General features: G+C 34.9%; 1 protein-coding gene across 1 annotated transcript; it reads right to left on the bottom strand.

The window, feature by feature from the left end:
• Window positions 1-371: 371 nt before the first annotated feature.
• LOC135155436 (mucin-2-like) lies at window positions 372-14,285 on the bottom strand. Its single transcript, XM_064104390.1, has 4 exons — window positions 14,132-14,285; window positions 12,565-12,587; window positions 5,652-5,842; window positions 372-4,227 (listed from the first exon to the last, which is right to left on the bottom strand). The coding sequence occupies exons 1-4, from the start codon at window positions 14,283-14,285 to the stop codon at window positions 3,228-3,230; spliced, it is 1,368 nt and encodes a 455-aa protein (XP_063960460.1). The 3' UTR covers window positions 372-3,227.

Here is a 14,285-nt window from a genome sequence, read left to right as displayed (position 1 = left end):
AGCATTTTGCTTTATGAATTTAACTTTATTTATTTAGATATAAATATTTTCAGCCCGGACCATCCCTTTAACCTACGAACAGCTTTATAAACACCAACCAGGTTTAAACTAAAAAATGATGAACACACAACAAGACCCCCAACAAACACTCGCACACACACTACCAAAACTACCACTTCCGACAACCGTCAAACGCTCTCCAACATCGATAAACCATGCATGGAAATGAGAGTTTCCCGGGAGAACAATAAAATTGATGCCACCAATTGGAAATTTAAATGTTCGGTCCATAGGATCACGAATCTTCATGGCACAATCATCATAATCATGGACTTATACACGGTACAGTAAAGGTCTACGAGCTTGGCATATTCAAAATATATACAAAGTTGGTTTTAATAATCGATCTTTCATTCATTACAATATCATTTGCGTTTGGTCTTTCTTTATAACAAAAAATCATGAACAAAAAATATGAATATCATGAACAATGAAAAGTTAAAAATAAATTGTAAAAAAATACAAAGATTTACATTTTCTTTCCTGATTGGCATTTTTGTTCTGTACCTGTTTAAATCACATGTACATGCATGTGGAATATAAAGGGAATCAGTGGTCTTGTGGTCTAAAAGCTGTCAGCTCTTCTTAACAAGCCCACCCTAACATTATCAAAAAAAAAACTATTCAGAGAACAAATCATAGAGGCATAATTCTGAAAATTTCAATCAGGTATAAAGTGAGACATTTATGAAATTTCAAATCTTATTTTACTTTCACATCCTGGCCAGTGACGTCACTCATTATTTGCTTGGCATTTTGTAACATGAAATATGGATTAATTCAAAGGGGAAGTTCAACCAGACAAACAATATTGTTAGAATATCAACAACAAAAAAAGAATACAAAATGTTGCTGATTTTTCGTAGACAAATCCATCAAAGTATCAAAAAATGTTATTAGAATTTTAGTCATTCGATTTGACGTCATGTGCGAGCAGCATTCCGGCAAGCGAATGGTAAAAAATCAATGAATGTCATTTTCTCAGAAAATTAAAAATGGTTTTCAGTGCACCTTTTGTATATCAATAGACAAATTATTTCACAATCATGAAAAGAAAACAAAAATATGCCATCAGGATACATTAAAAAAATGAAATTCATGCATTAGATATTAGATAACATGTGGGGCACCTTTTCGTTTAACGTTTTCGTAGAATAAAGAACGTACAATTGTAATAAACTTCTTAATCGTTAACAGATTTCCCTCAAACCTTCACCAATAGTCATTATGACTTTTATGCTATCTTTACAACAAACTTTTCTTCGGTTTGAACTTCCCCTTTCATTTGTTCTCACTGTGAAACAATCACTGATCGTAAATGTGCAATGGCCATTCGTAGCAACCAACCAACCTATATGATTAAATTTTTAGTTTTCGGATAAGAATACCAAAGGAATAGCCAATGTGTGTTATCCATTCAAATCAGCTTTTTGTTTGGTTTGACCAGTCCTATTAAGTACAATACTTTTAATCACTACCCGACATTACATATATCAGCTCTGTGCTCTTTTCATAAGAAAACGTTTGATTTGATTAATTATTTTTTTTCTGCATCAATAACAGTCGTATACATCTCAATTTTCATTACTTAGCAAACATAATGTGTTGGTAATTGATTTTGATATGAATCATAAAAAACTAAATAAAAGTCATTCTAAACAAATATGATCTACTACCAAAAATAAAAAAAATATAACATTTACAGTTTGCAGGAGAAGGATTGTCATTATAAGCAGATTGCTTGAAAAAATGAGAACCCCGGAATAAAACTCATTAAATTAATAAACACATTTATATAGCAGAATGGAAATGTTATTTTGTTCAGCGTGTATATAAACGCGACGCAAGATAATCCACCAGCCGAGTCTGCATCCGCTAGCGGGTCTGCACCGTGAGCCGATGCAGCGTGTGAACACAGTTAATAAAGTATAATTACGTATTATTTTTATGGAGTTGTCATCGCTTGACCCAGCAATTTTTTTTTAAATCTATTTTTCATTGGACCGAACTTAGCCTTAACAAAAAGTTGTTGTTCTGAATGAATAAGAGAAAAATTATGCAAATTTAATCGAAATCGGATGTAAAATGCGAAAATGTTGACGCTTTGAAATCTCACCTATGAACAAATAGACATTCATATGCACGTCCAGGTCAGTATGCAAATGTGAAACCAATGACATCAGCAAGTCACAATATTCATTTTGTTTATTTTATTGTGAGATATGTGGAATATCTTAATTTTCTCCTTGAATAATATACGGTGCGTATTATGTGCCATATAATATGTTTCCTAATTATGAAATCTGAAATATATGACAAGTACATATATACTTAAATGAAATACAAAAGAGAGTGTGTGATCTCACCGATTTCCTTAATTATTATTCTGATCTTAACGTGCAAACCATTATCAACAAATATGCAAGAAGATAAAAGTCCATAACCTTTTTCATTTTAATCCTATATTGCTTGACATTATTTTTCAATTCATTAACATAATTTTTGGGGGCTGGGAAAGAATTGTCTTTTAAAGCAAAAGCTTGTCATACGCAATTGACACAAAAGTTACTATATGAAATATTCTCATTTAGTTCAAGGTACATTTTTCTAAATCTTTAAAAACAAAACTAAATGATATCATTATTTACCCGACATGTCATACATAATTACACATGTCCAATAACAGCAACAAGAAAATAAATTAAAAAGAGAGAAGTAAGAAAACCCGAGAACAGCATAAACCGAAATTACAGTATACTATGCAATCATTAAAAAAGAAAACAACTTGATATGCAGTGATATTCTCTTGGTGTATACACAAACTAATCATTTACCACATGCTTGACAATTTAATTTTTAACATGATCTGAGCATGGAGCTATTGGATCATGTGGGTAGGGTTTTATGATCAGGGGCCCGCAACACAAAGCTTAGCAATGATCGTAGAACAGTTTTCTACGATTGATTGCATTGACTACAATGTACACATTCAATCTTGTAAATCGAGTGTAGGATTAATCGCTAACCTTTCTGTTACGGACCGATGTGATATTTCTTGATTAAAATTATGTGGGATACTATCTTTTCATAGGTCTAGACGTTTTTTGGGGAAGCGGATGCGCTTCCCTCCCTTTTCTTCAAATTTATTTTGGGGGGTCATGTCTTCCTCAGTGTATACCCAAAAGCGGGAGGCTGGGAGGAGAGGAGATGTTGGTGGGTCCGAAGACGGGGTGCCTGGTGAGGTTAGTTGGTGATATGGCGGGTGTGGAAGTAGTGCGTGAGCGTGGTGAGGTATGGGTGAATATACTGGTAGATAGGACGGGTGTGGAAGGAGTGCGTGAGCGTGGTGAGGTATGGGTGAGTGCACTGCGTGATATGGCGGATGTGGAAGGAGTGCGTGTGCGTGGTGAGGTATGCGTGAATGTACTGCGCGTTGCGACGGGTGTGGAAGGAGTGCGTGAGAGTGGTGAGGCATGGGTGAATGTATTGCGTGATGTCGCGATTGTGGAAGGAGTGTGTGTGCGTGGTGAAGTATGCGTGAATGTTCTGCGCGTTGCGGCGGGTGTGGAAGTAGTGCGTGAGCGCGGTGAGGTATGGGTGAATATACTGGTAGATAGGACGGGTGTGGATGGAGTGCGTACGGGTGTGCGTGGTGAGGTATGAGTGAACTTACTGCGTGATGTCGCGGGTGTGGAATGAGTGCGTGTGCGTGGTGAGGTATGCGTGAATGTACTGCGTGTTGCGGCGGGTGTGGAGGAAGTGTGTGATGACGTATGGGTGAATGAACTGCGTGCTGTGGTGGGTGTGGAAGGAGTGCGTGCGAGTGGTGGGGCATGGGTGAATGAAGTGGTTGATGAGACGGATGTGTAGGGGGTGCGATGTGGGGCGAATCTGGACTTTACCGGTGTTGAGGTTGTGGATGGATTGCGTGGTTGGGCGAGGTTAGAAGATATATGGTTGTATGTGAAGTGATCGCCGGACCAGGTAAATGACGAGGGGGAGAAAGGGGAGGCCGATGTGAAGGGAGCTCGAGCGGATTGATTCATTGATCCGTCCCATGTTGGTGAAGATTGGGTTGAGTTTCTGTTTGAAGCTCCATGATCATGATGATAATTCCTAGGATATGAATCCCGGGGCTGGTGCTCCTCTGACAACGGTCTTTTGGTTCTGCGTAATAATCGAAGGGGGAAAAAGACATCTTTTATTTGTTATCTTGCATAATAGACTTAATATACAAATTGAAAAAAGTAGCTTCACTCAAGGTCCCCTAAAGCTGTCATCTATTCTGAATCATGAGAGGTTGAACAAAAATGCCTCCACCGGTAATCGAACCTATAGACCACGGAGGCGGGACGCAAAGATGCGAGACCGAGTTCAATTAACCGCAGGCAAATTTCCAACCTTTTTATTTATTATATATTTTTTGGTGCAGATGAGTTAAATGAACAGCTAGTGAGAAGCTGCGTGCCAAAGTTAGATCCCAGCTAAAACAAGCCTGAATACATGCACAACATTCATCAGAAATCGGACATTACATTGAAGGAAATTAGATAAATGCAAACAACATGTGGCAACTCTGTCGTTAAATGGATCATTTCATATTTTACCTCATGAAGTATCTTATCAATTGCACTCATTAAAGTCCTTATTTGTGTAATATATGTACAGTGCGTCCCACAAAAAGGAAACCAGTTTTCAGAGACAGATTTCACAATTGATGTTTGTACTATGGATTTGATATTAAATGGTAAGAGTGGAATGTCATCTGCAATATGAGACCAACTTCTTAGCAAATCGTTTGCGCATGGCAGATAACTTACAATGATTATTGAGGCATGTCAGAAACGATTTGCGCGGAAACCGCTCTATAATAAATCCCAATACACTCTCATTTCAGGGATCAGTGATAGAAACTTTTCCAAACAAAAATACATGAGCCACTCGTCGAAAAAGCATGGTCGTCGTATCAAGAACCATTCTTGTTCAACATTTCTGCGCAACCTGATTTTGACATTAAAATTTCAAACTCGTCTTGCTCATTAATGCGTGAAGTGTTCTTATCATATTAGGTATAAAAAAGAGAAATAATTTGATTGTATGATGATGCAGATAAAACATCATAATTCATTTCCCTCTGAAGAAAAACAAAACATGGGAATCCCGGTTTTCTTGGACGCACTGTATATAAGTGTATTCAACTTTATGTTTGAAATAACATTTTCAAGTGGATATGTTTCCAAATTATTCACAAATTGAGTATTGACTGTTGGAATGCGTATAAATTCTTAACAATAAATGATCTGTTTAATTGGTACTTGGTAGGATTCACTCCCCTCAAGCAGTTGCATGAACTAAACCCCGTGTATAATTATTAAATTACCCTTGACAAGACTACACAGTAACAACGAGTAATATTAATTAAAATGGCAAGTCCAGCTGGAATAAAGTTGACTATAAACCTCAATTCATAAAGAAAAATCAAATTGGCGTATAATACTGCAAATTTCATAAAAAGCGAATTATCATATTTCAAATTTTCGCTTATTTCACAAAACAGTTTACCAAAACAATTGATAATTTGAAATACCCACCTTTCTCCCTTTCTGTTCGTAGTATACTTCTGATTAGTTACATGTTTTCGGACATCATTCGTGAGCTCTCTGTAAGCTGGTGTCCAAATCGAAATATGGAGATGCTCTGATAACTCATGAACAACATCGTTAAACGCAATTGTACCCGCTGTCTTTATACCTCGGTGTCTAACCACACGCCTTATAAGGCTCTGTAGAAATATATAGAAATGGGCACTTATTATTACAAGTGGCAGCTCTACAATCTACCTACCAAAAATGTCTACTTATTTACCGACAATTAGATGGGTGCTCCAGGCTGAAAATAATACGATAGATATCAAAGATCTATGAGAGAAAATCAGAGAAGCAAGATTCTTAAAAGTTTATCTAAATCGGATGAAGAATAATGAATTTTAAAGTTTTGCAATATTTTGAAGAGACAGTTCTATGCGTGTCCTGATGATACCATATATCCATACTTCTTATTTTGTAATATACAGTATAATAGGAAATTCTAACTACTAATTTTTCCTTTAATCATGGTAGTTCCAGCGTTACGGAAATAACATTTTTTTAGGGGGGTTGGGGACTGAAGCTCCCCCCCCCAAAAAAAAAGTCGACGACAAAGATAAAATATGTAGGCCCTATATGTATAGATTAATCCAGTATATCATTCATGTCCTGACGTCCTCTAGATTCAAAGTTCTTGAATTCGAAAATATTCTCGCTCGGTCGCTAAACGCTCCCTGGCAACACCCCCCCCCCCCATCTGAATACATCATACAATAGTGCTCAATTAAAGCGCGGGTATATGAATTCAAAGATCTCCTACAATACAGTGCGTATAAAAAAAACGGGACAGATTTGAAGTCTATACAATTTTTGTTTTAAAATTATGATGTCTATATTTTGGTGCTAATAGGTGCTCTGAAGTCTTATCTTTCAAATGTCATTTAAAAAAATGTAGTTTCGTTCATGCTTGAGCGAACACGGAATGTTTTTGTCTGGGGTTATAAAGGAGGCTTGCGCCAAATTGGCATAATTTCCTTGAATGCTTTAGCGCCTATATGGCCGCTCAGCTACAGCCGGTGTAATAATAATATACCAAGTATATTTTAGCGCCTTGAGCACATATCAATGTGGATTTGGCGCTTTAGAAATACTCTATATTATTATTATTGTAATAAAATGAGAAATATGATGATCGGACTTATTGCTAATCAGTAGATTTCCCCTTAACCTTTTCATTATCTTTGCCATAATTTTCAAATTATGCGGTCAAAAATAATTTTCACATCTATTTATTTGCTTAAATTGTCCTGTTGTTGTTTCTTTTTCATATGTTCTCTTTAGCTTTGAATATTCCTTCTTCAAGCAAAAATAATTTTTATTTACCGAAGTATGGAAGAGCATGTATTTTTTTTCGAATCCTTTCATTGTGTGCTACAAAGATTATGGTGCCTTTGAACAGTGCCATATAGATGGGCGGGGGCTCGGGGATGCTCCCCTCCTGCTCAATTAAAAAAAAATAATGACCAAAAAGTGGAAAGGAAATAAAAGGAAAGATAGAAAGTAAAATATATTATTTTCTGAATATTATGTCAAAATCTATCACAAAATTTGATATTGTAATAAAAAGTGGGAATATTTGCGTGCGCGCTTCGCTCGCTTACAACGTTTTAATACATTTCCCCCGATCTGCCACATCTAGCTCCTTCAAAATTGACTCAATACACCATTGCCATTGAAAGACATGAATCCCTTCCTGTTTGTCCTGTCAAGCATATTCAAACTTGTTCAAGGAATCAATAGCCCTTGAAAATGGATTTATGTCTTTTAAAGGTACCAAAACATAATTTGTTTCACATAATAAAAGGATTTGAATAATTACAAGTTTTCCCAATTATTAATGCAAATCTTCTTGCTCGGGTAAATAAATAAATTTGTAAATGCAATTTGACAGCATAATGAGAAAATTATGGCACAGATAATGAAAAGGTTAAGAGGAACTCATTAGCAAGAAGTCTGATCATCATATTACTTATATTCTGCCATTCTGGCGCAAGCCTCTTTTTGCACCCCCGACAAAAACGTCATGTGTTCACTCAAGCATGAACAAAATTACTTTTTTTAAATGGCATGTCAAAGATGAGATTTCAGAGCATCTATTTACATCAAATTATAGATATCATAATTTGAAATAAATTTTAATAGACTTTTAAAAATTGTCCCGTTTTTTTAATACGCACTGTATAGTAGACTGCCTACCATTTTTTTATTAACCTCCCTGTATATGTTGCCACCCACGAATATAACAATAATGCCATACACATAATAGATTTGAAGTTTTAACTCTAAACCTGACTGTTTTGTCAAAAGCGCTCCGATTTTTTTGTCATTCTTTGATAGTTTTGTTTTCATTAAATAGAAAATGGCCCTGTCGCTAAATACTCTTTGACTGACGCTAAACTCAATTAAGTCATAATAGTTTAGAGTCAGAAATGTCGATCTATGTTATGGAAAGTAAGAAGAGGTAAAAGCAGTGTTCTAAATATTTGAAAAATATTTTAATGCAGAATTTGGCATGTAAAGCACAGCGAAAAATTTAAAATTGTATATGTTCAAGATTTTTGATACAGGTTTTCCCTTCCAATTTAGTTGAAATTTCATCCGATTTAATGATGGAACGAATTAAATGACCTACAATATCAACGTTCAAAAAGTCAAATACTTAATTTAATTTAATTTCATTGGCCTACGATGTCATGGGTAACTTATACTGAAACATGTAAAAAGACCGATCCAATTCAAACAGCTCAAGTGTTTTCGAATTCGCACTGAAATCCTCTTTGCGAACGTTTAGGAATTCAAATTTATGAATATGCAATCATGTACAGGATATGGGCAGTGTTTTTCGTTGTTGGTTGTATTTTAACTGCATTCAAATCAATCATGATGATTGCGAAAATGTAATTTGCTTTATTTACCATTCATTTAAATTTATCATTTTGCCTGAGAAAATGTCATCGGAGAAAGTCTGTTAACCTCCATAAGTTTCGATAGTCTATGGTCAATATCATGTATCTAAACTACTTCTGCATATGAATTACAACTATTTTTCTTAAGAAAAATTAATTAAAATACCACCTTAAGTCGCCCATCACTCACCAATTACATATCAAGGGCCGCGGAAAAGGGGATGCATGGGTGCGGTGGGCTTCAGGCTTCCCCCTCACCCACTTACAAAACGGTTCCCCTGCATATCTTGTATGTATAGTATTTTTATTCCGGTTTGATGGTTTTATAGCGCTTTCAGATGTTTTGAAATTGATTCCTATTTTTTATTTTGCCGCATCTCCAATATTTTCATGGCGATCGCCCCCTGCCCCATGATAGAAGTAACATATAGAATGATTTGACTCTATTCTCTACAATACTCTAATGTGTAGACTTTTGTGTTATACAGGGCAGTGATCATTGGGTCACATTTTTGGCAGCCTATATGCATGCTGATTTAATATTTAAAATAAAAATATCTCAAAATGTAATACATTACAATTTTTGTGTACCCATTATTGCTTAACGTAACTCTCCACTAGTCATGCTAGTAAACAGCTTTTATTCTTAAGGACAGTAATATATATTGTTCATCATCGTGATCATGTTCATCGATCATTCAATCTGACTTATTGAACCATGATAGAACGTTTTCTTCCGCAGTTGGTCACGTAAAAAATAAATGCAGTCTTTACAAGTGTCAGAAATGTGTTTTCAGACATTTGATTTATTTATTTTGCTTCAAAGTCAGTTTCGAAGTAGTAGAAGCAGGTATAGCAGTGATGTGATTCAGCTTTATTTTTCAACGGACTTTTCTTCTTAATTTTACATACACAAGACAAACAATTGCGTGAATATACTGCTAAAGGTCAAATCCACCTAAAAATATGGGATTTAGCCAATAGAGAAATCACACCAACATTAATGCTAGAAATAAACTTTTTGTTGGGGTAGACTTGTCCTTTAAAAAAGATATCACGCACACATCAGTGTAGATGCTTCTTATTTGTGGAATAAAAATTGGAATACAATATGCATTTTTCATATTGCTAATGTCTTGAAAGTAAATATTCCAAATTGATGTTGAAGATGTACTCCAAGGTAGAAATGATATTATTTTAAGAGTAAAATCTCCTTAAAGTATACATGTACATTACTGTGTGTGTATATATATATATATATATATATACAGTGCGTCCCCCAAAAAAACTATACACTTTTGAAATGGCTGCCAAATAAAAGTATATCACTTTGGGGAGATAGACTTATATATATGGAAAGCCAATAAAGTCATATTCATGCTTGAGTGAGCACTATACCCACTTAAACAAAGGGTATGAAAATTAGGGTGGGCAAGAATTAGCCTTTTGGTTTCTTTCAGTTTTTGAGAGGCGAGTCCCTGCGAACTTGCAAACCGAGGGTGTTGTGATGAAGTAATGGTCATTCATCATCAATTTAAATTGTTAGAACAAATTTCATGAATTATCAAATTGATTGATTGATTTTATTCGTCAAGAATATCACAAAAGGTTACAATGAAATTGAAGAATACCTTGACAGGATAGCCCATGAAAGCCGAAAGGCTTATTTCCAATGGGGTCCTATAGTTAGTATAAAATATTAACATATTGTAACAAAAAGTATAAACTACAACAAGTACTGGAATATGGTTTAAAAAACACATACATACATATCCATCAGTCAAACAATATGCAAACATCTGAAGCAAACAACAATTTTCCTAATATGTGAAACAAGATTATATTTTAACATACCCTAATGTATACGTTATCTACAATACTAGAAACCAACTGTACAAAATGTTTGATTTTAATGTTAATAGTGCTCTCGAGTAGCTTCCAGTTTTAGGTGCTTCTTTAATGCACTCTTAGATTGAGAAAATATTTTAACTGCTTTTACTTTATTAGGAAGAGCATTCCAAGATTGGATGCCATTAAAATAAAAAGTGTTCCCTATATGTCCTTCACGTTTTGGTAACACAAAATTGAAATTACTATTTCGAGTACCGTACCTATGGATATTTGATACACGGGTGAAATTATTTGCTATATAATGATCTAATGTATCCGAATAGAATATTTTGTGCACGTGGTGTAGTACTAATTGTTGTGATCTGTGATCTACATGAAGTAATCCTGCCTTTTTCAAGTTCATTACATCCGACATGTGCTCTTGGTCCTAAAACATTTATGTATCTCACAATTTTATTTTGAATTATTCTTAGCTTTTTCTTATCCGTAACACCCAGACTACCGTACCAAGCCGCATTAGCATAGTCGAATAGACATTGTATTAAAGCAAAGCATAAAATACGTCTAGACTTCATATTCAAACAGGTTTGATATCTATACAAAAATTTCAAGCGCGAATTTGCCTTTTTGACGATTGAGTCTACCAAACCCGTCCATGATAGGTTACTTGTCAAATTAATTCCTAAATATTTCACTGAATCTTTTCTGTCAATTACCTGATTATTGTATGAAACCTTGAAATCGTTTGTATATCTTAACTTTCGTTTCGAACAAAATATAATGCTTTCTGTTTTCCCAACGTGTAAACTAAGCTTGTTGTCAGACATCCATTCAATGCAATTTGCCAAATCTGCACTGAGTTTTTTATCAATTATCTTGGGATTTGTATCCGAATATAGCAAGACACTATCATCAGCATATAAAATTAATTTAGATTCGTTAATACAAGTACACATATCATTGATGTATGACATAAAAAGAATGGGGCCTAAAATGCTTCCTTGAGGGACTCCGCATTTAATAGGCAGTGAGTCAGAAATAACCGTCTGCATGGTAACTACCTGATGACGGTTAGATAAATATGATCTAAACCATTTCACACTTGCAGAGTCTAAACCCATCACTTCTAATTTCTTCAAAAGTATGTTATGATTTACAGTATCAAAGGCTTTTTGTAAGTCTAGGAGAACCATTCCAACCATGCGCCCATGTGAAATTTCGTTCCTGATAAAATATGTTAAATGTATTAAACAAGTTTCAGTGGAATATCCGTTACGAAAGCCGGACTGAAATTTATATATTAGCTTGGTTTCTTGAAAGTATTTCTCCACTTGAGCATGAACAGATTTTTCCAAGATTTTCGACACTACACTTAATACACTTATAGGCCTATAATTACTAACGTCAGTTTTATCTTTCTTTTTATGTAGTGGGGTAACTTTTGCAAATTTCATATCATCAGGAAAGGTAGAAGACATAAGAGATAAATTGATAACATAATTCAAAGGTTTGTACAAATTTCCTTCCCCATCTTTTAGAAATCTTGCAGGTATCATATCTAGACCAGTACTTTTTGATATTTTCAACCTATTTAGTTCATCTAAAACAAATTTTTCTGTAACAGGGGAAAAACGAAAACTACTTTTTGAAATACCCTTTTCTTCATAAAACTTTTGAAATTGGTCACTTTCTGCATGAAATTTGTTTGTATTTACTGGTAATTTACAAACTAGCTTGTCGGCCACAGTCGTAAAGTAACGATTAAACTCATTTGCAATTTTAGCCTTATCATGACTTAATTCACCTTGCACGTTAATAACCGTTTTTTGATCAGATTTCCTTTTACTTTTTAGACCTAAACCTTTCAAATTCTTCCACAATTTTCTAGAGTCATGTTTGTTTTCTTCGATTTGTTCTTGAAAGTATTCGTTTTTGGCACTTCTTACCTTTCTTTGAACTAAATTCCTTAAAACTTTATATTTTCTTTCAAGGTCTAAATTGCCAGTATTCCTTTTCATACTTTTATAAGCTACATTTCTCTCTTTAATTAAAACAATAATTTCATGGTTCATCCATTTTTCAGTTGATTGCTTAATTCTTACCTCTTTCAGAGGTGCGCTCATATCTATAATTGATAAGAACATAGATTTAAAATTTGCCCAAGCCATATTTACATCGTTACATTCAGTTACCTTGGACCAGTCTGATCGGGATAAATTTAAGTTGAAATCGTCTACATTATAACCTTTTAATCTCCTGATGGATACAGTTCTGTGGTGCCCAAATACGGGCCTAACAATCTTTCTTGAACAATAAATTAATAAATGATCACTTATACCTAGGTCAATAACACCACTTTGACTAATATGCTCTACTTTATTAGATAATATGTGATCTATCAGGGAGGAAGATGTCTGAGTTGTACGTGTGGGCAGCTTTACAAGTTGGCTCAAACCACTTAGATTAAGTATATTCTCATATTTCTGGGATAAAGGAGACTTTTTCGAAAGGCAAATATTCATGTCCCCTAAGACTATAATCTCCTCATCTTTTTTAAATTTTTCTATAGTGTCAGAGAGTGATTCAATGAAATTATTATCTTTAGGGGGTCTGTAAAGAGCACCCAGTGTAATGGGCTTTGTCCGAGGCAATAGAATATTGATCCACAATGATTCAATATTTCTTGAAGTCAAGTCTTCTCTTGTATTAAATGCAATGTCGTTTCTTATGTACAGACAAACACCACCACATAGCCCACATTCACGATCTTTACGTAATATACAGTATCCATCTATGCATACTTCTTCATCATTTACAGATGAGTTTAACCATGTTTCAGTGATGGCAATAATAGCTATTTTACGTTTAGAAAAAAGAAGCCGAAATTCGGATATTTTATTCAATATTGATCTCACGTTTAAATGAATGAAATGCAACCCTTTTGTTTCAAACTTTTCTTCAAAGGACTCATACACTGTTGTTTTATCAGAAGATGGGGTATTATTTACATGTTCAGTGGGAGGCAAAGGCGGTTCGGTATGACCAACAATTGTTTGAATGGGGTGCAAGAATAAGGAATCACAAAAAGGCGGTAGAGAGCATGTTAAGCAAGCCCAACATTCATTAGGGCTGAAATATAATCTTGTGTATTCCTGGTCACTTATGCCTTCACATTTGGAATGGTGCCACTTATTACAAGTAGAACACAGGAGGCCAGTTTGGTTTTTCTTCACAGGCTTTTGACATTTTCTACATGGAAATTTATAATTTGGACCAGGATTTGTTTCCACATCCCCAGATAATAACAAAAGATAACGAAAATTGTTACTAGGTTGACATAATTCGGCTTGAAAGGTTGCTACAGAGTTATGATAGTACAAAATAGGCGAACGGAAATATTTCAAACGCTTTATCGCTGGAAGACTAACATACTGAGAAATTGTGTTGACATTATGAGAACATATTATAGAAATTAAAAAATAAAGTACCAATACATTCATCTCAGTGTAGTCCCACACCGACAAACAGTGTTTAACAAAAGAAACAAAATACAAAGACAATCAAACGTGGATAAAAAGAAACTCGATTAAAAACGTAAACTTAACTACGATGCTACAAACTACAATACTGCATAAAAGTCTAGTATTCAGTCATGGAGTCCCTCAGTACTAGTGTTGTTTTCTTCAGCCTCGATCTCTAGTAGTAGGTCCATGGGCACCCCTGGCAGCCAGACCTCCACCCTCCAGCTTTCATCTATCCTCCTGTCTGTCCTGCTCCTCCTAGATTCTCCTCCAGCACGAGACTGGAAACGGATCAACTCCAT

Source organism: Lytechinus pictus, chromosome 9 (assembly GCF_037042905.1).
Source record: "Lytechinus pictus isolate F3 Inbred chromosome 9, Lp3.0, whole genome shotgun sequence".
Classification (NCBI taxonomy): Eukaryota; Metazoa; Echinodermata; class Echinoidea; order Temnopleuroida; family Toxopneustidae; genus Lytechinus; species Lytechinus pictus.
Note: the sequence above shows the minus strand (reverse complement) of the source record. Positions and strands in the feature narration are given on the sequence as shown.